The sequence below is a fragment of the Capricornis sumatraensis genome, chromosome 3 (assembly GCF_032405125.1).
Source record: "Capricornis sumatraensis isolate serow.1 chromosome 3, serow.2, whole genome shotgun sequence".
NCBI classification, from domain to species: domain Eukaryota; kingdom Metazoa; phylum Chordata; class Mammalia; order Artiodactyla; family Bovidae; genus Capricornis; species Capricornis sumatraensis.
Window position 1 is genome coordinate 116,008,377 of NC_091071.1, and position 26,975 is coordinate 116,035,351.

At 38.6% G+C, this 26,975-nt stretch overlaps 1 protein-coding gene across 1 annotated transcript in view; it reads left to right on the forward strand.

The window, feature by feature from the left end:
• Positions 1-26,975, forward strand: part of PTPN4 (protein tyrosine phosphatase non-receptor type 4) — a 158,816-nt gene that overhangs the window by 28,490 nt on the left and 103,351 nt on the right. The window contains exon 2 of the mRNA XM_068967919.1: positions 18,258-18,365. Coding sequence (XP_068824020.1) covers positions 18,258-18,365 — 108 coding nt within the window. The remainder of the gene's footprint in view (positions 1-18,257; positions 18,366-26,975) is intronic.

The window sequence follows — 26,975 nt, forward strand, 5'->3', positions numbered from 1 at the left end:
ACTACAGGAAAAACCATAGCCTTGACTAGATGGACCTTAGTCGGCAAAGTAATGTCTCTGCTTTTGAATATACTATCTAGGTTGGTCATAACTTTTCTTCCACGGAGTAAGTGTCTTTTAATTTCATGGCTGCAGTCACCATCTGCAGTGATTTTGGAGCCCCCAAAAATAAAGTCTGACACTGTTTCCACTGTTTCCCCATCTATTTCCCATGAAGTGATGGGACCAGATGCCATGATCTTCATTTTCTGAATGTTGAGCTTTAAGCCAACTTTTTCACTCTCCTCTTTCACTTTCATCAAGAGGCTTTTGAGTTCCTCTTCACTTTCTGCCATAAGGGTGGTGTCATCTGCATATCTGAGGTTATTGATATTTCTCCCGGCAATCTTGATTCCAGCTTATGTTTCTTCCAGTCCAGCATTTCTCATGATGTACTCTGCATAGAAGTTAAATAATCAGGGTGACAATATACAGCCTTGAGGTACTCCTTTTCCTATTTGGAACCAGTCTGTTGTTCCATGTCCAGTTCTAACTGTTGCTTCCTGATCTGGATGCAGATTTCTCAAGAGGCAGTAGTTAAGTGGCATTAGTTACATTCACACAGTTGTTCAGTCATTACAATCACTGTCTATTCCAACAGTTCATCACTCCAAACTGAAATTTTGTAAATATTATGCAATAACTCCCTATTTTCCCTGCCCCCAAATTTTATGATTTTACCTGTTCTCAATATCTCAGAAAAGTAGAACTATATAATATTTGCTCTCTTTGGAAGAATGTCTGTTCAAACCCCTTGCCCATTTTGTAATTATTTGCCTTTTATTGTTGAATTATAAGAATTCTTTTTATATTCTGATTCAAATCACTTATTAGATATACCATTTGCAAATATTTTCTCCCAGTCCATAAGCTGTCTTTTCACTTCCTTGATGGTATCCTTTGAAGCACAAGTTTTACTCTTTGATGAATTCTAATTTATCCTTTTTTCTTTTATCATATGTGCTTTTGGTATATCTAAAATATCATTCCTTGGTCTATATTCACAAAGATATTTTTTCTCTAAGACTTTTATAGTTCTAGCTATTAATTTTTGGGGGTGTTAGTTCTAAAAGGTCTTGTAGGTCTGCAAAGAACCGTTAAGCTTCTTCAGTGTTACTGGTTGGGGCATAGACTTGGATTACTGTGATATTGAATGGTTTGCCTTGGAAACGAACAGAGATCATTCTGTCGTTTTTGAGATTGCAACCAAGTACTGCATTTCGGACTCTTTTGTTGACCATGAAGGGATTCCTGTCTGCAGTAGTAGATATAATGGTCATCTGAGTTAAATTCCCCATTCCAGTCCATTTTAGTTTGCTGATTCCTAGAATGTTGACATTCACTCTTGCCATTTCTTGTTTGACCGCGTCCAATTTGCCTTAATTCATGGACCGGAATTTCCAGATTTGTATGCGATATTGCTCTTTACAGGGGACTGGAAAGCAAAAGTAGAAAGTCAAGAAACACCAGGCAAACTTGGCCTTGGAATACAGAATGAAGCAGGGCAAAGACTATTTAATAAGAGTTTTGCCAAGAAAATGCACTGGTCATAGAAAACACCCTCTTCCAACAACACAAGAGAAGACTCTATACATGGACATCACCAGATGGTCAACACCGAAATCAGATTGATTATATTCTTTGCAGCCAAAGATGGAGAACGTCTGTACAGTCAACAAAAACAAGACCGGGAGCTGACTGTGGCTCAGATCATGAACTCCTTATTACCAAATTCAGACTGAAATTGAAGAAAGTAGGGAAAACCACTAGACCATTCAGGTATGACCTAAATCAAATCCCTTATGATTATAGAGTGGAGATGAGAAATAGATTTAAGGGCCTAGATCTGATAGATGGAGTGCCTGATGAACTATGGACTGAGGTTTGTGACATTGTACAGGAGACAGGGATCAAGACCATCCCCATGGAAAAGAAATGCAAAAAAGCAAAATGGCTGTCTGGGGAGGCCTTACATATAGCTGTGAAAAGAAGAGAGGCGAAAAGAAAAGGAGAAAAGGAAAGATGTAGGCATCTGAATGCAGAGTTCCAAAGAATAGCAAGAAGAGATAAGAAAGCCTTCTTCAGCGATCAGTGCAAAGAAATAGAGGAAAAGAACAGAATGGGAAAGACTAGAGATCTCTTCAAGAAAATTAGAGATACCAAGGGAACATTTCATGCAAAGATGGGCTCAATAAAGGACAGAAGTGGTCTGGACCTAACAGAAGCTGAAGATATTAAGAAGAGGTGGCAAGAATATAGGGAAGAACTGTACAAAAAAGATCTTCACGACCAAGATAATCACAATGGTGTGATCACTCACCTAGAGCCAGACATCCTGGAATGTGAAGTCAAGTGGGCCTTAGAAAGCATCACTAGGAACAAAGCTAGTGGAGGTGATGGAATTCCAGTTGAGCTGTTTCAAATCCTGAAAGATGATGCTGTGAAAGTGCTGCACTCAATATGCCAGCAAATTTGGAAAACTCAGCAGTGGCCACAGGACTGGAAAAGGTCTGTTTTCATTCCAATCCCAAAGAAAGGCAATGCCAAAGAATGCTCAAACTACCGCACAGTTGCACTCATCTCACACACTAGTAAAGTAATGCTGAAAATTCTCCAAGCCAGACTTCAGCAATACGTGAACCGTGAACTCCCTGATGTTCAAGCTGGTTTTAGAAAAGGCAGAGGAACCAGAGATCAAATTGCCAACATCCACTGGATCAATGAAAAAGCAAGAGAGTTCCAGAAAAACATCTATTTCTGCTTTATTGACTATGCCAAAGCCTTTGACTGTGTGGATCACAGTAAATTGTGGAAAATTCTGAAAGAGATGGGAATAGAAGACCACCTGACCTGCCTCTTGAGAAACTTGTATGCAGGTCAGGAAGCAACAGTTAGAACTGGACATGGAACAACAGCCTGGTTCCAAGTAGGAAAAGGAGTACCTCAAGGCTGTATATTGTCACCCTGCTTATCACTTCTATGCAGAGTACATCATGAGAAACGCCTGGCTGGAAGAAGCACAAGCTGGAATCATGATTGCCAGGAGAAATACCAATAACCTCAGATACGCAGATGACACCATCCTTATGGCAGAAAGTGAAGAGGAACTCAAAAGCCTCTTGATGAAAGTGAAAGAGGAGAGTGAAAAAGTTGGCTTAAAACTCAACATTCAGAAAACGAAGATCACGGCATCTGGTCCCATCACTTCATGGGAAATAGATGGGGAAACAGTGGAAACAGTGTCAGACTTTATTTTTGGAGGTCCAAAATCACTGCAGATGGTGACTTCAGCCATGAAATTAAAAGACGCTTACTCCTTGGAAGAAAAGTTATGACCAACCTAGACAGTATATTCAAAAGCAGAGACATTGCTTTGCCAGCAAAGATCCGTCTAGTCAAGTCTATGGTTTTTCCTGTGGTCATGTATGGATGTAGAAGTTGGACTATGAAGAAAGCTGAGTGCCAAAGAACTGATGTTTTTGAACTGTGGTGTTGGAGAAGACTTTTGAGAGTCCCTTGGACTGCAAGGAGATCCAACCAGTCCATTCTGAAGGAGATCAACCCTGGGATTTCTTCGGAACAAATGATGCTAAAGCTGAAACTCCAGTACTTTGGCCACCTCATGTGAAGAGTTGACTCATTGGAAAAGACTCTGATGCTGGGAGGGATTGGGGGCACAGGAGAAGGGGACGACAGAGGATGAGATGGCTGGATGGCATCACGGACTCGATCGACATGAATCTGAGTGAACTCTGGGAGTTGGTGATGGACAGAGAGGCCTGGCGTGCTGTGATTCATGGGGTGGCAAAGAGTCGGACATGACTGAGTGACTCAACTGAACTGACTGAACTATTAATTTTAGAACTTGATTCATTTGGAGTTCATTTTTTTTTAATAAGGTTTTAGTTTCCTTCTTTTGTATGTAAATATCCAATTTTCCTATAGATTTCTGCTCTTACCTGTATTACTCCCTTCCTTCTATTTATTTTGCTCTTTTTCCGGTTTTTATTATGAGGGAGCTTATACCTTAGTCTACTGATGCGTGAGGTCTATCCCTTTTTAAAAGAAAATTTCCTGAATCTTCTTTATCCTATAGATTATTTGAAACTGTGTCCCTGCCCTCGCTGCCCCCCACCAGGTGATTAGTTTCTAAATTTTTCTTCTTATCTCTCTGCAGTTTTCTATTTTCAATTGATTACGATTATATAACATGCTCTGTATGATACCAGTTTTCAGTTTGGTAAGGTTTGTTTTATTACCATAGACAGTTGAAATGAATGAGTATTCCGTTGTTGAGTAGAGTGTTCTTCAAATGTCAGTCAGATCCTGTTTGTTGATGTATCATTTAGTTCTGTATTCTTGCTAATTTTCTATTTAATAATTCTAGCAATTACTTAATTGTTGACATCTTTAGTTATCCTTTTGCCTTTCGTATTTTCTGATTTTCTTTCGATTCTTTTAATTTTTGGTTCATTAGTTTTCCGAGTGTATTCTTTTGTGTAGAAGTATTTTTTAATGTCCTTTTTACCCTTGGTAAAGTTACTTTCTCTCAAACCTACTTTTTAAAATTAATGTTTATAGGATATATCTTTTTCTTATCCCTTTCTTTTCAAAAGGGTTAAGAAACAAAACAAACAGTTTTGAAATTTTCTGTCCCTTTGCTTACATATATATTATTGATATTATGTTTGAAGTAAATTTCTTTTAGGTAGTATGTAGTTGGATTATGGTTTTTCTCCTACTTTGTCAATCTCTGTGTTTTAGAATAAATAAGGTCCTACTGTATAGCATAGAGAGCTATATTTAACATCCAGTGATAGACCATAATAGAAAATAATATTAAATAAATACCTAAAAAATTAACATTGTAAATCAACTATACATCAATATAAAATCTCTGCATTTTAATTAGTATATTTAGACCATGTACTTTCCTAATATTATTATGTTAGTGTTTAAGTTTGCCATATTTTACTTGCTTCCTGTTTTTATGTTTTTCATTTCTTTTTCTTGCCTTTTAAATGCGTTTTGTGAGCGTTCAAAAGAATTTCACTTTTTTATTTTAGTATTTTTTAGTATCTCTGAGTAGGTTTTTTTGTTTGTTTTTGGTGGTGGTTGCTCTTGTTACTATATTTTACATATATAAATCATCATAGAATATTGGTAATAGCATTTTACCACCTTGAGTGGAGTATAGAAGACTTAGGTACCTTAATGTGTACTTTTACCTCCCCTCGCCTTTATAATTGTCTTGATTTTTTTTTTTTTCTGTACATTTGGGAGCATATCAGATAAAGTTAAATGTTTTGCTTTAACCATCAAGCATAATTTAATACTGAAGAGGATAGGCTTTTATGTATTTCTCAGTTTCTCCTAGTCATTGCTTTTCTATTTTTCTGTGTTTCTTCATGTTATGTCCTTTCTGGCTAGAGAGCTTCTTTTAGGCATTCTTTTAGTGGTAGCCTATTGATGATAAATTAGTTTAACTTTTTGTTTTTCCGGAGAATGTCATTATTTACCCTTCATTTATTGTTGTTCAGTTGCTAAGTCCTGTCCGACTCTGCAACCCCATGAACTGCAACATACTAGGCTCCTCTGTCCTACACTATCTCCTGGAGTTTGCTTAAATTCATGTCCACTGAGTCAGTGATGTTATCTAACCATCTCATCTTCTGCTGCCCTCTTCTTTTGCCTTCAATCTTTCCCAGCATCAGAGTCTTTGCCAGTGAGTCTGCTCTTCACATCAGGTGGCCAAAGTATTGGAGCTTCAACTTCAGCATCAGTCCTGGCAGTGAATATTCAGGGTTAACTTCCTTTAGCATTGACTGCTTTGATCTTGTTATAGTCCACAGGACTCTCAGGAGTCTTCTCCAGCACCACAATTTGAAAGCATCAATTCTTTGGCACTCAGCCTTCTTTGTGGTCCAGCTCTCACATCCGTACATGACTACTGGAAAACCATAGCTTTGTCTATTTAGACATTTGTTGGCAAAGTGGTCTCTCTGCTTTTTAATACGCTGTCTAGGTTAGTCATAGCTTTCCTTCCAAGGAGCAAGCGTCTTTTAATTTCATGGTTGCAGTCACCGTCTGCAATGGCTTTGGAGCCCAAGAAAATAAAATCTGTCACTGCTTCTACTTTTTCCCCTTCTATTTGCCATGGAGTGATGGACCTGGATGCCATGATATTTGCTTTTTTAACGCTAAGTTTCAAGCCAGCGTTTTTACTCTCGTCTTTCACCCTCATCAGGAGGCTCTTTAGTTTCTCTTAACTTTCTGCCATTAGAGTGGTATCATCTACATATCTGAGGTTGTTGATACTGCTCCTGGGTGTCTTGATTCTAGTTTGTGATTCATCCAGCCTGCCTTTTTGTATGATGTATTCTGCAAGTAAGTTAAATAAGCAGGATGACAATATAAGCTTTGTCATACTCCTTTCCCAGTTTTGAATCAGTCAGTTGTTCCATGTCCAATTCTAACTATTGCTTCTTGACCTGCATACGGGTTTCACAGGAGGCAGGTAAGATGGTCTGGTATTCCCATCTCCTTAAGAATTTTTCCACAATTTGTTGTGATCCACTCAGTCAAAGGCTTTAGTTCAGTTCAGTTCAGTCACTCAGTCGTGTCTGACTCTTTGAGACCCCATGAATCGCAGCACGCGAGGCCTCCCTGTCCATCACCAGCTCCTGGAGTTCACTCAACTCATGTCCATCGAGTCGGTGATGCCATCCAGCCATCTCATCCTCTGTCATCCCCTTCTCCTGCCCCCAATCCCTCCCAGCATCAGAGTCTTTTCCAGTGAGTCAACTCTTCACATGAGGTGGCCAAAGTACTGGAGTTTCAGCTTTAGCATCATTCCTTCCAAAGAAATCCCAGGGCTGATCTCCTTCAGAATGGACTGGTTAGATCTCCTTGCAGTCCAAGGGACTCTCAAGAGTCTTCTCCAACACCACAGTTCAAAAGCATCAGTTCTTTGGTGCTTAGCTTTAGTGTAGTAGTCAATGAAACAAGAGTAGATATTTTTCTGAAATTTTCTTTCTTTCTCCATAATCCGGTGAATGTTGGCAATTTGATCTCCTGTTACTCTGCCTGTTCAAAACCCAGCTTCGATACCCATTTTGTATATCCGAAAGTTCTTGGTTCACATTACTGCTGAACCTTAACTTGAAGGATTTTGAGCACAACCTTACTAGGATATGAAATCAGCACAATTGTACGGTAGTTTGAACATATTTTGGCATTGCCCTTGTTTTGGAGAGGAATAAAAACTACCTTTTCCAGTCCTGTAACTACTGTTGAGTTTTCCAGATTTTCTGACATATTGAGTTACAGCACTTTAACAGCATCATCTTTAGGATTTAAAATAGCTCAGCTGGAATTCTGTCACCTCCACTAGCTTTGTTTTCACTAATGCTTCCTAAGGCCCACTTGACTTCACACTCCAGGAAGTCTGACTCTAGGTGAGTGGCCACACGATCATGGTTATCCCATCATTAAGACATTTTTTTGTATAGTTCTTCTGTGTGTTATGCCATTTCTTCTTAATCTCTTCTGCTTCTGTTTGACCATTACAGTTTCTGTCCTTTATTGTGACCATCCTTGCATGAAATGTTCCCTTGATATCCTCGATTTTCTTGAAGAAATCTCTAGTCTTTCCCATTCTGTTGTTTTCCTCTGTATCTTTGCATTGTTCATTCAAGAAGGCCTTCTCTCTTCCTTGCTATTCTGTAGAACTCTGCATTCAGTTGGGTGTATCTTTCCCTTTCTCCCCTGCATTTTGCTTCTCTTCTTTCCTCAGCTATTTGTAAAGCCTCCTCAGATAACCACCCTGCCTTCTTGCGTTTCTTTCCTTTGGGATGGTTTTGGTCACTGCGTCCTGTACAGTGTTACAAACTTCTGTCCATAGTTCTTCAGGTATTCTGTCTACCAAATCTAATCCGTTGAGTTAATTCGTCACCTTCACTGTATAATCCTAAGGTATTTGATTTAGGTCATACCTGAATGGCCTAGGGATTTTCCCTACTTTCTTCAGTTATGTTTCTTTGCCGTGCAATATTTTCTCTTAATAATGAATTCTGGGTTGATAGTTCTTTTCTTTCAGTACCTAGAGAATGTTGTGCCATTTTTTCTGGTCTTATGGTTGCAGATGATAAACCTATTCTAATTGAGCTATCATTCCCTATAGGTAAATTCTTATTGCCTTAAAGGTTTTTCCTCTTCATTTTGTTTTCAGTAGTTTGATCATGATGTGTCTTGGGTAGATTTGTTTGGATTCAATTTGATTGAAGTTCACTTGTATTTTTTTTTTTTAACGTATATAATTTTATTTATTTGGCTGTGCCAGTTCTTCACTGCTGCATGGGGCTTTGCTCTAGATGTAATGAGCAGGTCCTGCTGTCTAGTTGCAGTGAGCAGGCTTCTCACTGTGGTGGCTTCTGTAGCTGCAGGGCACGGGCTCTAGGGCTCGCAGCATTCAGTAGCTGTGGCTCCTGGGCTGTAGAGCACAGGCTTAGTATTTGCAGTGCCCGCACTTAGCTGCTCCATGGCATGTGGGATCTTCCTGGATCAGGGATTGAACCTGTGTCTCCTTCATTGGCAGGTGGATTCTTTACCAGTGAACCACCAGGGAAACCCTCAATTGGATTCTTAGATCCGTGTTTTTACTTTTTGCCAAACTTGTGAAAATTTTAGTGAATTTCTTCTCAAATATTTTATCATCCTGAAGCTCTTTCTCTTCTAAGTACTCTAGTGCCATGACTGTTACATCTTTTCTTCTTGTCCCATAGGTCTCTAAGGATGTGGTCTTTTTTTTTTTTTTTTCAATCTGTCTTCTCTGTGTTGTTTAGACTGAGTAATTTTTAATCAATTTGTCTTGAAATTCATTATTTTCTTTCTCATCTTCATTCTTCTATTGAGCACATCCAGTCAGTTTTTATTTCATTACTGTATTCTTTAGTTATATAATTTCCACATGTTTCTTTGTGGAAATGTTCTATTTTTTAAACAACATTGTAATGGCTCATTGCAACATTTTCATGATAGCTACTTCAAAACACTTGTTAGATAATTCCAACATCTGAGTCATGTCAGTGTTGGCATCTGTTGATTTTTTTTCTTATTCTAGTTGCAATTTTCCTGGTTATGATTACTGAGTTTAGTTAGTATCCTGGACATTTGGGACAATTATGAGATTGTGGATTATATTTAATCTGCTTTGTAGCACAGAGTCAACCTGGTAGTAAATACGTCCTGGCCTGCTTTTTTGAGTTGTGGTCCTAATGGCAATCTAGTTTCCAGATCCTTTGCATTACTGTTTTGGTGGTGTGTGTGTGTGTGTGTTCATGTCAAAATTATACGTGTGTGTGTGTTTTATCTAGAGACGTTACTCAAAATTATACATGTATTCCACACTGTAAGTTTTAAACCTTTGCTGTTTTAACTTTGGTCAGTTTTACATATGGTTCATTATTTAAATTTTTATTTCAGGATTTAACTTTCTCTTTTTCTAGCAACCTCCCTTCCCAGATGGTCCTGTTTCTGTTTGGCAGATGCTCCTACTGCAGCTGGGTGGAGGTGGGAGTCTAGGCTTCCCTCTCAGCTCCTGCTGTCACCACCCCGATGGGGGAATCTTAGCGCACTGCCTATTACCACTAGTCAGAGGTTTAGCCTGTGTCTTCAGCTTCAGCTGATACAATGCCTGGGGAGAGACTATGTATTGCAGCTTGCTGTTGATTGGGAAAGAGTAGATGACTAGGCTTCCCACTTGATGCAGCAGTACCAGTAGGCAGATAGAACTCCAGGCTCCTTACTTGATTTCCATGGTGCTGTTGGAGACAGGTGCTGTGTTTTCCATTGGGTTTGGCAGGATTTGAATCAGCATTAGCAGTAAGGTTTCTGTCCTGCTTTAGGTATCCTTTTCTTGGTCATTTGCTGGAGAAAACAGGTTTACATGGCCTCTTTCCATCCAGCCTATTGGTGTTTCTGGGTTGTAAGAGTCGCTAGTACCCAGTCTTTGGTATGTGGGAGGTAAAAAGAAAACTTGAGAGTCTAGAAATAAACTCATATATCTGTGGTCAGCAGATTTGCAACAAAGTTATCAGGAGTATTCAGTGAGGAAAGAATAGTTTCTTCAACAAATGATGCTTGGACAGTTGGATATCCACATGCAAAAAATGAAATTTCATCCTTAGCTAGGTATATTGCTACCATATACAAAAACAAACTCAGAGAGGCTAAAGGAACTACATGTAAGATTTAAAACTTTAAGAACATATATAGATAATTTTTTATGACCTTGAATTTAGCAATAAGTACTTAGATATGACACGACACTGAAAGCACAAGCATAAAAAATGAATAAACTGGGTTTCACAAAAGTTTAAAACTTCTGTGTATACAAGTATATGATCAAGAAAGTGGAAAAACACCTATGGTAAGGAATGAAATATTCACAAATTATAAATCTGATAAGGGTCTAGCATCTAGAATATAAAAAGAACCCAACAACAGAAAGATTATCAATCCAATTTTGAAAATGGGCAAAGGACTTGATTAGACCTTTCTCCAAAGATAAACAAATGTCCAACAAGCACATGAAAAAAAATGCTCAACATTATTAGTTACTGTAAAAATGCAAATCAGATCAAAAATCTCAGTGAAGTACCACTTCATACCCAGTAGGATGGCTTTCATCAAAAGAATAGAAAAAATGTTGGCAAGGCTGAGGAGCAATTGAAGTCCTCGGGCATTGCTGGTAGGAATGTAAAATGGTTCTGCTGCTGTGGAGAAGTGTTTGGTGGTTCCTGAAAAAGGCAAACAGTTTCCATATAACCCATTGATTCCACTTCTGCCTGTGAACCTAGAAGAGTTGGAAGTAGACACTCAGATACTTGTCGTTCAGTTCAGTCGCTCAGTTGTGTCTGACTCTGCGACCCCGTGGACTGCAGCACGCCAGGCTTCCCTGTCCATCACCAGTCCCGGTGTCTACCCAAACTCATGTCCATTGAGTCAGTGATGCCATCCAAGCATCTCATCCTCTATCGTCCCCTTCTCCTCCTGCCTTCAATCTTTCCCAGCATCAGGGTCTTTTCAGATGAGTCAGTTCTTTGCATCAGGTGGCCAAAGTATTGTAGTTTCAGCTTCAACATTAGTCCTTCCAGTGAATATTCAGGACTGATTTTCTTTAGGATGGACTGGTTGGATCTCCTTGCAGTCCAAGGGACTCTCAAGAGTCTTTTCCAACTCCACAGTTCAAAAGCATCAATTCTTCGGCACTCAGCTTTCTTTATAGTCCAACTCTCACATACATACGTGACTACTGGAAAAACCATAGCCTTGACTAGATGGACCTTTGTTGGCAAAGGAATGTATCTGCTTTTTAATATGCTGTCTAGGTTGGTAATAGCTTTCCTTCCAAGGAGTAAGCGTCTTTTAATTTCATGGTTGCAGACACCAATGCAGTGATTTTGGAGCCCAGAAAAATAAAATCTGCCATTGTAGATACTTGTACATAATGCCAGTACCCAGAAGGTGGAAACAACCCAAATGTCCACTGACCGATAAACAAACTGTTACGTTTGTTTATCAAACAAACATAATATATAATGTATGATATATAATTTATAATGGGATATTATTTAACCATAAGAAGAATTTAACTGTAATTACATAGTACAGAATGGAACCTTGAAAACATTAGTGCTGAATGAAAGGAACCAGATAAAAAAGTCCACATATTGTTCAGCTCCATTTACATGAAATATTCACAGTAAGTAAATCCATAGAGACAGAAAGCAGATGAGTGGTTGCCAGGGCTAGGATAAGACATACTGTTTGATGGATATGGTATTCTTTCGGTGTTGATGGAAATGTTTCGATACTAGATAGAAATGATGGTTGTACAATACTGAATATAGTAATGCAACAAATTGCACACTTTTGTTTATTTGTAATTTATTTATTTACTTGTTTGTTTATTTTTGGCTGTACTGGGTATTTGTTGCTGCATGCAGACTTTCTCTAGTTGTGGTGAGCAGAGGCTACTCTTTGTTGAGGTGCGCAGGCTTGTTATTGCGGTCGCTTTTCTGATTGCACAGCACAGGCACTAGAGTCTGCGGGCTCAGTAGTTATCATGGGTAAGCTTAGTTGTCCCATGGTATTTGGAAGCTTTGTGGACCAGAAATCAAACCTGTTCAGTTCAGTTTAGTCTCTCAGTCATGTCTGACTATTTGCGACCCCATTAACCGCAGCATGCCAGGCCTCCCTGTCCATCACCAATTCCCACGTCCATTGAGTCAGTGATGCCATCCAACCATCTCATCCTCTGTCATCCCCTTCTCCTGCTGCCCTCAGTCTTTCGCAGCATCAGGGTCTTTTCAAATGTGTCAGCTCTTCGCATCAGGTGGCCAAAGTATTGGAGTTTCAGCTTCAACATCAGTCCCTCCAGTGTCCCCTGCCTTAACAGGCAGATTTTAAATAACAGAACCATCAGGGAATTCCCAAAAGTGCATATTCATGAATGGTTACTTTTGCATTGTGTGAATGTCATTTCAGTAGAAAGAAACAGAAGGAAAACACAAGGAGTTCCGTAGCCCTGCTGCTTGCTACTTCTTTTCTTTCAGAGTTAAAAAAAATGTTTATCTTCCTTTTGTTGTTGTTGTTGTTTGTTGATTTCACTCAGGTGGCGGTATAGGGGAAAATGTATGTACTCTTTTTTCTAAACAAGCACATTAGACTCACCTTATTAGCTTTTTAAAAACAGTAATGTTCAGTCAGTCTTAAAGACTAACCACAATGACAGAAAACTAACCAAACTGTTTACTTGGATCACAGCCTTGTCTAACTCAATGAAACTATGAGCCATGGCATGTAGGGTCACCTGAGATGGGTGGGTCATGGTGAAGAGTTCTGACAAAACATGGTCCACTGGAGAAGGGATTGGCAAACCACTTTGATGTTCTTGACTTAAGAATCCCATGAAGAGTATGAAAAGGCAAAAAGATATGACACTAAAAAATGAACTCCCCAGGTCGGTAGGTGTGGAATATGCTACTGGAGAAGAGTAGAGAAATAGCTCCAGAAAGAATGAAAAGGCTGAGCCAAAGCAAAACCAATACCCAGTTGTGGATGTGGTTGGTGATAGAAGTAAAGTCTGATGCTGTGAAGAACAGTATTGTATAGGAACCTGAAATGTTAGGTCCATGAATCAAGGTAAATTAGAAATGGTCAAATAGGAGATGGCAAGAGTGAACATTGACATTTTAGGAATCAGTGAACTAATGGACTGGAATGGGTGAATTTAATTGTGATGACCATTATATCTACTCCTGTGGGCCATAATCCCTTGGAAGAAATGGAGTAGCCCTCATAATCAACGAGAGTCCAAAATGCAGTGCTTGGGTGAGTCTCAAAACGACAGAATGATCTCTCTTTGTTTCCAAGGCAAACCATTCAGTATCACAGTAATCCAAGTCTATGCCCCAACCACTAATGCTGAAGAAGTGGAAGTTGAACTGTTCTATGAAGACCTACAAGACCTTCTAGAACTAACACCAAAAAAGATGTCTTCTTCATCATAGAGGGCTAGAATGCAAAAGTAGGAAGTCAAGAGATACCTGGAGTAACAGGCAAGTTTGGCTTTGGAATACAAAATGAAGCAGGGGAAAGGCTAATAGAGTTTTGCCAAGAGAACGCACTGGTCGTAGCAAGCACCCTCTTCTAACAACACAAGAGATGACTCTACACATGGACATCACCAGATGGTCAACACTGAAATCAGATTGATTATATTCTTTGCAGCCAAAGATGGAGAAGCACTATACAGTCAGCAAAAACAAGACAAGGAACTGACTGTGGCTCAGATCATGAACTCCTTATTGCAAAATTCAGAATTTAATTGAAGAAAATAAGGAAAACCACTAGACCATTCAGGTATGACCTAAATCAAAACCCTTGTGATTATACAGTGGAAGTGACCAATAGATTCAAGGTATTAGATCTGATAGACAGACTGAAGAACTATGGACGGAGGTTTGTGACGTTGTACAAGAGGTGTGATCAAAACCATCCCCAAAAAGAAGAAATGCAAAAAAGCCAAATGGTTGTCTGAGGAGGCCTTGCAAGTAGCTGAGAAAAGAAGAGAACTGAAAGGCAGAGGAGAATAGGAAAGATATATCTATCTGAATGCAGAGTTTTGAAGAATAGCAAGGAGAGATTAGAAAGCCTTCGTAAGTGATCAATGCAGAGAAGTAAAGGAAAATAGAATGGGAAACACTAGAGATCTCTTCAAGAAAATTAGAGATACCAAGGAAGCATTTCATGCAAAGATGGGCACATAAAGGACAGAAATGGTATGGACCTAACAGAAGTAGAAGATATTAAGAAGAGGTGGCAAGAATACACAGAAGAACTATACAAAAAAGAACTACATGACTCAGATAATCACGATGGTGTGATCACTCACCTTGAGCCAGATATCCTGGAATGTGAAGTCAAGTGGGCCTTAGGAAGCATCACTACAAACAAAGCTAGCGGAGGTGATGGAATTCCAGTTGAGCTATTTCAAATCCTAAAAGACAATTTTGTATAAGTGCTACACTCAATTTGTGAGCAAATTTGGAAAACCTAGCAGTGGCCACAGGACTGGAAAAGGTCCGTTTTCATTCCAGTCCTAAAGAAAGAATGCCAAAGAATGTTCAAACTACTGCACAAGTGCACTCATCTCACATGCTAGCAAAGTAATGCTCAAAATTCTCCACTTCAGGCTTTAATAGTACATGAACTAGGAACTTATGCATTTTCAAGCTAGATTTAGAAAAGGCAGAGGAACCAGAGATCAGATTGCGAACATCTGTTGGATCATTGAAAAAGCAGGAGAATGCCAGAAAAACATCTGCTTCATTGACTACGCTAAAACCTTTGAATGTGTAGATCACAACAAACTGTGGAAAATTCTTCAAGAGATGGGAATACCTGACCACGTTACCTGCCTTCTGAGAAATCTGTATGCAGGTCAAGAAGTAACAGTTAGAAACGGACATGGAACAATGAACTGCTTCCAAATTGGGAAAGGAGTAAGTCAAGGCTGTATATTGTCATCCTGCTTACTTAACTTACATGCAGAGTACATCTTGTGAAATGCTGGACTGGATGAAGCACAAACTGGAATCAAGATTGCAGGGAGAAATATCAGTAACCTCAGATATGCAGATGATACCACCCTTATGGCAGACAGCAAAGAGGAACTAAAGAGCCTCTTGATTCAAATAAAAGAGGAGAGTGAAAATGCTGGCTTAAAACTCAACATTCAAAAAACAAAGATCATGGCATCTGGTCCTATCACTTCATGACAAATAGATGGAGAAACAATGGAAACTGTGAGACACTTTATTTTCTTGGGCTCTAAAATCACTGCAGATGGTGGCTGCAGACATGAAATTAAAAGACTCTTGCTCCTTGGAAGAGAAACTATGACCAACTTAGACATCATATTAAAAAGCAGAGACATTATTCTGGTGACAAAGGTTCGTCTAGTCAAAAGTATGGCTTTTCTGGAAGTGATGTATAGATGTGAGAGTTGGACCATAAAGAAAGCTGAGCACTGAAGAATTGATGCTTTTGAACTGTGATGTTGGAGAAGACTCTTGAGAGTCCCTTGGACTGCAAGGAGATCCAACCAGTCCATCCTAAAGGAAATTAGCCCTGAATATTCATTGGAAGGACTGATGCTGAAGCTCCAATACTTTGGCCACGTGATGCAAAGAACTGTCTCATTTGAAAAGAACTTGATGCTGGGAAAGATTGAAAGCAGGAGGAGAAGGGTATGACAGAGGATGAGATGGTTGGATGGCATCACCAACTCGATGGACATGAGTCTGAGCAAGCTCCAGGAGTTGGTGATGGACTGGCATGCTGTAGTCCTTGGCGTCACAAAGCGTCGAAGATGACTGAACGACTGAACTGAACTGTCTGCTCCCCTTTCTATCTTGGGCCATTTTTATGAGAATGGTAGAGGGGTCGAGGAGTTGAGTTGCATTAATGTGGAAAATGTTCACAGGTTATTCAGATGGGGACCTTCATTGTGAAGCACTGTTTGAAGCACATGCTTCCTACCATTGATGAAACTATATGAGGCCCTGAAACAGGAAGGGAAGCTTTTTACAAGGAAGATTCTCCTTTTGAACATTGTTACCTGTGGGTTTTAATTTTGACATTGCTCTGGCCATCTTACTAACAGCCTATAAATGCAGCCAACATCAGGAAGGCAGATTAGAGAGGTGGAAACCTGGCACTTGATGACCCTTCTCATATGCTGTTGCTTTTGCTAATGTTTCCAAAGTGCTTTCTGGATAGATATACCTGTCTACAAGGTTAACAGCATCAAGTGACTTTTACTTTGCTCCTTGTATTTTACTTTTTGGTTGATTGTGGGAAACCTGGGCTTGATCCCTGGGTTGGGAAAATTCCCTGGAGAATGGAAAGGGCTACCCACTCCAGTATTCTGGCCTGGAGAATTCCATGGACTGTATAGTCCATGGGGTCACAAAGAGTCGAACACGACTGAGTGACTTTCACTTTTCGCTTTGCTCATAATGTGTCATTATGGTTTTCCACTTTGATTCTTTTTATTGCTGAACGTGTTAGTAGTTTCTCCATGTTTTATTGATTAGTTACACTTTAGAGTTATCATTCTGTTTGTTCCACAGCTTAGTAGCTATGGGACTTTGGCAAGTTGGAATTAACTATTCTATTACTACAACAGTAGTAATGCCTACATGATAAAATTGGTGTGAGGTTAAAATGAGATATTTTCCTTAAGTTTCCTGTGTATTTGCATAATTAGAATAGTATCAGTTTCCTACAAATCAGTTTCTTGGTTTTTATTTTCTTTTTTGTGACATTATTTATTCTACACACGCAAATTTTACATTGTATTTAGTCAAATATGTCACTTTCGTGCCATAATTTAAAGGACAATAAGACATGGATTAAATACAGCAGTTAATGTAGTAACAGGTCAAGAAGCAACAGTTAGAACTGGACATGGAACAACAGATTGGTTACATATCTGGAAAGGAGTATGTCAAGGCTGTATATTGTCACCCTGCTTATTTAACATCTATGCAGAGTACATCATGCAAAATGCCGGGCTGGAAGAAGCACAAGCTGGAATCAAGATTGCTGGGAGAAATGTCAATAACCTCAGATATGCAGATGATACCACCCTTATGGCAGGAAGCGAAGAAGATCTAAAGAGCCTCTTGATGAAAGTGAAAGAAGAGAGTGCAAAAGGTGGCTTAAAGCTCAACATTCAGAAAATGAAGATCATGGCATTCAGTCCCATCATTTCATGGCAAATAGATGGGGAAATGATGGAAACCGTGAGAGACTTTATTTTCTTTGGCTCCAAAATCACTGCAAATGGTGACTGCAGACATGAAATTAAAAGATGCTTGCTCCTTGAAAGAAAAGCTATGACCGATAGCATATTAAAAAGCAGAGACGTTATTTTGCCAACAAAGGTCCATCTAGTCAAAGTTACAGTTTTTCCAGTAGTCATGTATGGATATGAGAGCTGGACTATAAAGAAAGCTGAGCACAGAAGAATTGATGCTTTTGAACTGTGCTGTTGGAGAAGACTCTTGAGAGTCCCTTGAACTGCAAGGAGATCCAAGCAATCAATCTTAAAGGAAATCAGTCCTGGGTGTTCATTGGAAGGACTGATGTTGAAGCTGAAACTCCAATACTTTGGCCACCTGATGCGAAGAGGTGACTCATTTGAAAAGAACTTGATGCTGGGAAGGATTGAAGGCAGGAGCAGAAGGGGACGACAGTGGATGAGATCTTTGGATGGCATCACTGATGTGATGGACATGAGTTTGAGTATGCTACAGGAGTTGGTGATGAACAGGGAAGCCTGGCATGCTGCAATCCATGGGGTTGCAAAGAGTTGGACACAACTGAGCAACTGAACTGAATAACCTGAAAGCAGAAGACATTTGCAAAGTTCTCCTTATATCTTCATTTTTATTATAGACTCTTTGAACCAATTTGCCCTGAGGCAGACTTTTTTAAGTACTGTGTAATGTATGAAGTCCTTCTGCTCAACCAAGTCATTGGCATGAAAACAGTTGCAAACTTATTGTGAGAGAAGAGTCCAACAGTTTTAACAATCTGTAAGTATATAGCCTGTGAGTTTGATTTCCTTTTTGTTTTTCTTCCAGAAACATGATCAGGGGCAAGTTCTGTTGGATATAGTCTTCAAGCATCTTGATTTGACTGAGCGTGACTATTTTGGTTTGCAGTTGACTGACGATTCCACTGATAACCCAGTAAGTTTAAGCTGTTGTCTTTCATTGTCATTGCAATTGCAATTTTTCTGTCTTTATACTAGGTCCTTTCTGATTTACATTGTTCACTGATTTTGTGAGTTTTAAAAAAATTTTTAATTTGAATGATTAGAGGTAATTCTTTAGCCTTGAACTTCAGTTTCTTATGTTTTAATCTGTTTTAGGTTATTTCCTTTAGGCTTTCATGATCGTAAGTCAGTCTGCTGATCAAATGCCTGTTTCTTTCTCTGTATGTCTTAGACAACTGAATGGCAAACCTCATTCATACTTCTTTGCGAGAAATATTGGGCATAAAAGTTAAAATGTTAACATTAAAATTTTGAAGTAAATACTTAAAATACTAATGTATCTTGAGTCTTTCATAAATCAGGCTGTATTAAGAGGAAATTAGTTTTTTGTGGCATTCATGGCAAGCTGTTTCTGACAAAAATTCTTAATTTATTAACTGTAAATTTTCCAAGTACAAAGATTCACAGGAGATGCTTCCAAATGACAGAGGTTAAATTTCAAAGGTCTACAACTCTTGAGCATTAAGTTCCTTTGATTGTTAACTAATTCCTTAGTAAATGCAGTAATGATTCTTTTTATTAGAAAGATCGAGTGATAGAAATAGATATCATGTGATGAATAACAGAAATAGTGAATTTTTTGTAAATTTATATGGTTATACAGTTGGGGTTTTTCACAAAAGAATATGATATCCTTTTGATTAGTAAAGGAGAATGACTGTTTGGAAGGAAATGTTTTGTATACAGGAGTGGCTGAAGAAATGGTTCTCTCAATCAGAGCTTTAGAAATCAGTTTGTAAGGCCTTATTAATAGAAGGACTATGGAAAATATGAATAACTCTTGTGAGAAAAGTAGAGTTTCTTTCTATCTCTTGTTCTCATTTGCTCTCATGGTTAGGTCCTGGGTGTCTGAATGAATGGTTAGTGGGAAGTAAATATAAAATGTTAAACATTACTTTTTCTTGGCTTTGGTTACTGATTTTGTGTGAAAAACTATGAAGATAATGTGGATGAAATAAAGCAAGATCCAGTTAGTCTCAGTGGAAATAAATCCTTTTGTACTGAACTGAAATAAAAACAAACTTTTCTCATACTTTCTTGACTTCAACAGATGACTTGGGCTGCTCCAAGGGCCTGTAAGAAACAATGTTATTTCTTAATAAATAAATGCACGTGATAATAGAAGTGAGGAGAAATGACAGTAATGCCGCCTTTCACTTAAAGATAAATTGTTAACCAGGCAAACACCTGAAAGGTATCTACTGCAATGTGCAATATTGAGATTTAAAAAAATAAACAATTCTTACTTGATGTTGCTGACACTCATAGGTCAGACTTTCTAAATATAAGCCTGTCTTTAGATAGATTGAAGAAGTGATTGGAAAACAGAGGAGAAAGAGATCAACTATCAATACTTAACCACCATGGTCACTAAGAAAGTGTTCCAGAAGGACTTGTATGTGAGACCACATGTATTACAGGAAGTTAAAATTCTGTCACATAAATTTATACACAAAAAGACATTTCTTCTCTAAAACAATTACAGCAGGATGAATGTGAGGAAGCAGAGATATTTTGAGCTAGGTTCGTCTTTTTGCTGTCTCCTACTTTTTCTTGGTGGCTTAGTTGTAAGGAATCTGCCTGCAATGCAGGAGACTTGATTTCGATCCCTGGATTGGGAAGATCCCCTGGAGAAGGGAATGGCAGCCCACTCCAGTATTCTTTCCTGGAAGGGGAATGGCAGCCCACTCCAGTATTCTTGCCTGGAGAATTCCATGAACAGAAGAGCCTGGTGGGCTACAGTCCATGGGGTTACAAAGAGCCAGACATGACTGAGCGTTAACACACATACTTTTTCTTAATTTGCTTTACTTTTCTATCTTGAGCATTCCTTCTGAAATAAGATACATTCCCAGGGGCCAGTTGCTGATGATCCAAAAGAATTTTACCACTCCCTGCGCACTCCCCCCCACCCCCGCCTTAGAATCATACAGTTTCAAAGAAGAGACCGAATTATTTTGTCTACCACCTTTAATTTTCATGAGAAATACCCCAATCCAAGGACATAAAAGAGATAAACCCCAAGCTGAAAAAGAACGTTAGTAGCTCAGTCATGTCTGACTTTTTGCGAGCCCACGGACTGTAGCCCACCAGGCTCCTCTCTCCATGGGATTTTCCAGTCAGATTACTGGAGTGGGTTGCCATTTCCTTTCCCAGCGGACCTTCCCCACGCAGGGATTGAACCTGGGTCTCTTAGATTTCAGGCAGATTCTTCATTGTCTAAGCCACCAGGGAAGCCCTAAAGCCCAAGCTACATGCTAGTATTAATGAAATTAGACTTGAATCTCCTAAGTCCCCCTACAGGTCTTTTCACAGCACTACAACTTCAGTATTGAAATATTCAGGAGAATCGGTGTAATGGGAAAACATGTCTGAGGAGGAGCCTTTAGGGCACAAATCTCATTGTCCCATTTCTGATTGTCAGTATGAAGTGTAACAAGACTTTAAGGATAATTAACGGACTGAAGGAGAAAAATGCCATTTTTAAAAAGAGAAGGAGTAAGGGCGTAACATTTATGAAACATCTATTGTGTACTTGTTAGTAAACCAAATTCTCACAATAATTTTATGAAACTGTTATTAAAATTTTCCTGAAGATGAAAAACTGAGGCTTACAAAACTTGTTTAATTACATAGATAATTAAGTAGCTGAGAAAGGATTTGAAGTCATATCTATCTGACTCCAAAGCCTTTATTTATCTACTGAAAACTATTGCTTCCCAAGAGGTAATGATATAGATACATAGGACTTATAAAAATGAACATACTGAGGAGAGGGGGTGATCATGCCATAAAATTACCAGCAGTGATCAAAAGGAATTTGGTAATATTCCTAAAAAATGAATTGTTGTCAATTCTTATTAGTAAACAGTTTTTTTCATCTTAAAGCTTATATATGTTATTTATACATGTACGTGTATAAATGTATGTTGTATATATATATATATACAGACACATACACACTATATATTCACTTTAGGGGATCAGAATTAATATTGTCTTAGGCACATAGCTACTGATATCAATTTAATTGATAAACTAAAAAAGCGCTTAACACTTGATTGTAGAGTTATATGTGGAAATACAGAATCATAATTGACTATCCTTTGCTTTAGAATATTCCCTGGAAACGAGTTTCAGTGCAGCAAACAAAATTACTTAAAGAAAGGCTTTGAATTTTGAAATTTCTTCTGCTTTCATTGAAAACCTATTTATCACAGCTTTAGCTGTTAGCATAATGTCTTATATAATAATTTTGTTCAGTAAATATGTATTGAATGAGAGGGCAAAATAATGAGTAAATGGCTATAATTCATTATCCATGATTTCTTTAATTTCATACACAATGGTGTTGTACCTTGGTGGCCTTTATCAGCATGATTTCATCAGAGCCTTGAGCCTTACATTACTTGTATGCATCAAGGGTAATATATTTACTCCCCGCCCCCCCCGAGTGAATTATAGTGCCTTTCAGTGAGACAAAGAGTGGACTAAATTGATTATTCTTAACTTACTCTTTCTGCAGTTTCATCCTTCTGATGATAGTTTTGTTATGGTTATGGTATTTTACTGGTTTACTACTATTTCCATATCCCCTAACCTTGTGACTTTGAAATTTGAACCGATATCAGAAACACCTGAAGGGTTTTCACAGTTCAGGATTTCTGGACTCTATGCTTAGAATTTCTGATTCAAAAAGTCTGGGGTGGAGCTCAGTAATTCACACTTAAAACAAATTTCGCTATAATGCTAGTGCTGCTTGCTAGTTCAAGGGACCAAGTTTCGAAAACCACTGCTCTAACCCAGTGGGCTGTTAATTAAGTAACAAATGATTCATAGAAAATAATTTAGTCTACTATTTGAGTTAGTTTTACCATAACTCAGTATTTTTGAATTATTTTATCCAGTTTGAGGAAATATAGCAGTCACATTGAGGATGATTTGTTTCGACACGCCACATTTTAGTACAATATAGTTGCTGAAATGCTTGTTTTTATTTTCTGTATTTCTCTTACCTTCTATCTGTTTCTACTGTGTACCTCAATTCAGCTCTTATTACATTTTGTATAAGCCTATTCAGTAGTCTGCCAAATGGTAGATCTTTGTTTTTGTTCTCTCCTGGTTTCATTTGTGGAGGGAATGGCAGAGGGATCTGGGGTGCACAGAAGTATTTCACAGAGAATCATACATATACAGAGTAGCATATACAGAGTTCCACAGTGAAGAGAGGATTGTTGCATTTGAGGAACTGAAAAAAATCTTAACACCTGTGGCTGGACTATAGCGCCAGAAGAGAAGATGGGTCAAAGATGAGATATGAGTAGTACAATAGATATCAAGTGCTTTTGATGTGAGGTAAGGTTGTACTGGCCTAAGGATTTATTTACACAAGTATCATGAAACTTGTATTTTAGACATATTACTCTGGTTGCAGTATAGCCAGTGGCAAGTAAAGCTGACAAGTAGAGACAGTTGGGAGATTGTTGCACTAATGAAGTTACTAAATTGGCTGTGGTGATGGATGGGTAAGTGCTCAAGATATTTAGGCGATAAAGTCAGAAGGGTTCATGAGGGAAAGAGTAAATTCAGAGAGTTTGATATCTCAGATTCTTCAGTAAGTAAATAGAAGAACCATCCAAATGGTATTGTTGATTTTTCTTTTTCAGTTATCAATTATTTATTGAAATGGTTTATTTTTTATTGTGCAACCTTCCTAAACTCACTAATTCTAGTCACTGTTTGTAAATTCCCTAGAATTTTCTATAGAGATTATCATGTAAACATACGGTCAATTACATTTATTTAAAAATTTTTAACCAACTCTGTATTCAAGAAAGAAACCAGTATATACACTTGATTCTATATCAACCTGGTATCTTAAGGCCTTCCTAAATTTACTTATTACTTCTGGTATCTTTTTTTTCATTGATTCCTTAGAATTTTCTGTATAAATCATGTCATATGTGAATAGCAACAGTTTTACTTCTTCCTTCCCAGTCTTTATTCTTTTTCTTTTTTGCCCATTATTTTTTCATTCTTTGTTACATGAAAGCTGAGACTATGAGGATACTGATGAATAGAGGTGAAGGGAACAAACTGCCTCGCCTGTTCTCTGTCAGAGGGAGGTACTCAGTGTCTCACCATTAAGTATGCCTTTAGCTGCTGGGTTTGTTTTTTTAAAAAAAAACCAGTATAATAAGGGCATAATTGGGTAGTTTAGTTGCTAAGTTGTGTCTGTTGCAGCTCCATGGACTGTGCAGCCTGCCAGGCTCTTCTGTCCAAGGGATTCTCCAGGCAAGAGTACTGGAGCGGGTTGCCATTTCCTTCCCCAGAGTATATTCCCAACCCAGGGACTGAACCCAGGTCTCCTGCACTGCAGGCAGATTCTTTATCAACTGAGCTACAAGGGAAGCCCCAAGGCATAATTTACATAGGATAAAATCCAACACCCATTCATAATGAAAACTATCAGCAAACTTGGAAAAGGAACATTGAGTTCAGTTCAGTTCAGTCGTTCAGTTCATTTCAGTCGCTCAGTCGTGTCCGACTCTCTGCGACCCCATGAATCGCAGCATGCCAGGCCTCCCTGTCCGTCACCAACTCCCGGAATTCATTCAGACTCACGTCCATCGAGTCAGTGATGCCATCCAGCCATCTCATCCTCTGTCGTCCCCTTCTCCTCCTGCCCCCAATCCCTCCCAGCATCAGAGTCTTTTCCAATGAGTCAGCTCTTCGCATGAGGTGGCCAAAGTACTGGAGTTTCAGCTTTAGCATCATTCCTTCCAAAGAACACCCAGGGCTGATCTCCTTCAGAATGGACTGGTTGGATCTCCTTGCAGTCCAAGGGACTCTCAAGAGTCTTCTCCAACACCACAGTTCAAAAGCATTAGTTCTTCGGCGTTCAGCTTTTTTCACAGTCCAATCCGCTGTGATAAAGGACATATACTAAGCACACGTGCATCAGGTAACTGTAAAGTAAAAGCACAATGATATGTCACTGCACGTCCACTGGGAATAGTTAAAAGATGAGAATCTCACAGTACCAGGTTTTGGCTAGGATGTGGAGCCACTGTTAAGAATTGCTGGTAAGACTTTAAAAGGATACAACCACTTTGGAAAGTATAGTTTGGCAGTTTCTTATAAACTTGAACATAGGTTTAATACATATCTCCAAGCAGTCCTACCTTTGAGGTATTTATCCAGGAGAAATGAAAACACATTCTGTGAAACTTTGTACACAAATGATCATAGTATCTTTATTCATAATAGCTCATTCCTGAATTAGCTTCAGCATCTATCAGTAAGTGAATGGATGAAAAATAATTGTTATGTTTTTACATAGTGGAATAGTATATGATATATACTCGATTATTCTATTCATAGTAAATTGTAGAGCAAGCAAAACTTGTCCATAGTGACTGAAAGCAGATCAGTGATTGCCTGGGGCCATTGAGGGGCTGATTGCGAAGGGACACAGGGAACCTCTCAGGGTAGTAGAAAGAGGTTGGTAGTGAGGCCCTGCATGACTTGGACTGTGGATGGAGTGTGGATGGAGAATGAGTGCAGTCTGGCTGGACCCACATCCAAATGCTGCTTCCCTTTGGGTGAACAGTTATCTCAATTATCGGAAATGAATATCATTTCCTTATATTTCCAACTGCTTCTTTTCCCTGGGGTTTTGGGATCTTCCTGTGCATGCAAAAGCTGAACCGTCAACCAGAGTTGTGATGGCTTTTATATCTAGACTTGAGTTAAACCCTTCTACTGCTTCCTGTCTCTCAGAATTTCCTCCACCTGGACTCTGTCCATTGACACCTCAAGTTAGTGAGACTGTCCCCTACCTTGTGCTGGATTTGAGGTTGCCTTCAGGGAAAAAAATGCAAATGTATAAATCTTACCCTTGCAGTTTTTCTGTTTTTCAAGATTAAACTTGGGTACTGTTTCTTCTGCCTGATTTTGGTTGCTTTCTGATGTCAAATATTGTACATACACACAGAATAAAAATGAGTGCCTTGAGCAGACAAGAAATTTTAAGGACTTCTTAGATTCTGTGCTTATAAGGATTAGTGGAAGAATCAAATGGAATAAAAAAGAGAATGTAGAAGAGAAATATGGCGGAGGTGGGAGAGTTTTCAGGGTGATACAGTACAGTTTGTCAAACAGTTCACTGAGAAACTGTTTGAAACATCTAGGCTCTTAACCCCTCAGGCAGCGTGTACTGTTCTTTGTGGAATAAATATATTTGTATGTTTGGCATGAAGGTGCAGAGAACTCATATCTTCTTAGCGATATAATTAATCTGCCTTGAGAGTCCAAATGAATCATTTGGAAAACTTTTTACAACTAGTAGGACTTAAAACTGAACAAAAAAAGTGTCAATCACTTTCTATGAACTGATTAGGGAACATAATCCAACAAAATAGCAAATTAAATAGATTTTCTTTTGAAAACCCAAATCCATTAAATATCTATGAATAAACTTTCGATATTAGAGGTATCAAAACTTATAGGAAGAAAACCGTAAAACTTAACAGGAAAAGATAATAGACGACGTGAGTAAATGAGGAAATAGCATGTTCAGGATGAGGAATGTTGAATGTTATGAAGATTTCACTAACAATTGCTAGTTAGAATCTGAACTGAATTTTTGGGGTGGAGGGAGTGAAGTTGACCCCATCACCCTCAAGTTCATCTTGCTCCATCTTCATGGTTAAAGTCAAGAGTATACCTCCTATCTAATTGCCATCACTGAGGAAATCTGTGACAGTTCCCAGTGCAAGCTGTGCCAGCCTCACAGATCTTGTATATTTAAATGTGCGGATCTATGATATCAGAATGTTTTGAAGGGGAACTGAGTGAGGAAGGCAGGCTATGGGGAATTAAATGGTCCCAAATTTTGATTTTAGACAGTAAAATAAATATAATTTATGCTTTTTTTCTAGAAAATATGCAGGAAAAAAGTCACTAGATTAATAAATACATGAGTGAGACTGGATAAATGGGTGGATGCCTAGGGGGAACAGATATGTTAAGTAGGGGTAAAACCATCTGATTATTGGCGCAGAAATAGAAACTGCTGACTCATTCAACAGGGTTAGTTAGCCCTTCACCAGATAATTTTAGTAGATGTTATATGCTATATTTTGTGCTGGGTACTGACCCTTCAGCTTTGAATAAATCAGGTATTATTCCTTACCTTAAGGAGTTCATAATCTACAAAAGAATATAGACAATAAAAAGTAAAACAAACACATTGCATTTAAAATGTTACAAAGGAATTTAATGTTCCTTACCAGAGGAAAATAACTAAGTAGATAGGAGCTTTGTGACATACTTTTGATAGGGTGGTCAATGAAGGCCTTTCTAATGATGTGAAATTTAAGTTGAGACAGATAACGAAAGCCGTCAACCATGGTAAAAGCAGGGAAAGGACATTCTTCGCATCAGGATGCTTGGAATTAAGGCATCTTGGAGAAACAGAAAGGAGGCCATTATGACCGAAGCTCGGAAAACTGTGGTGGAA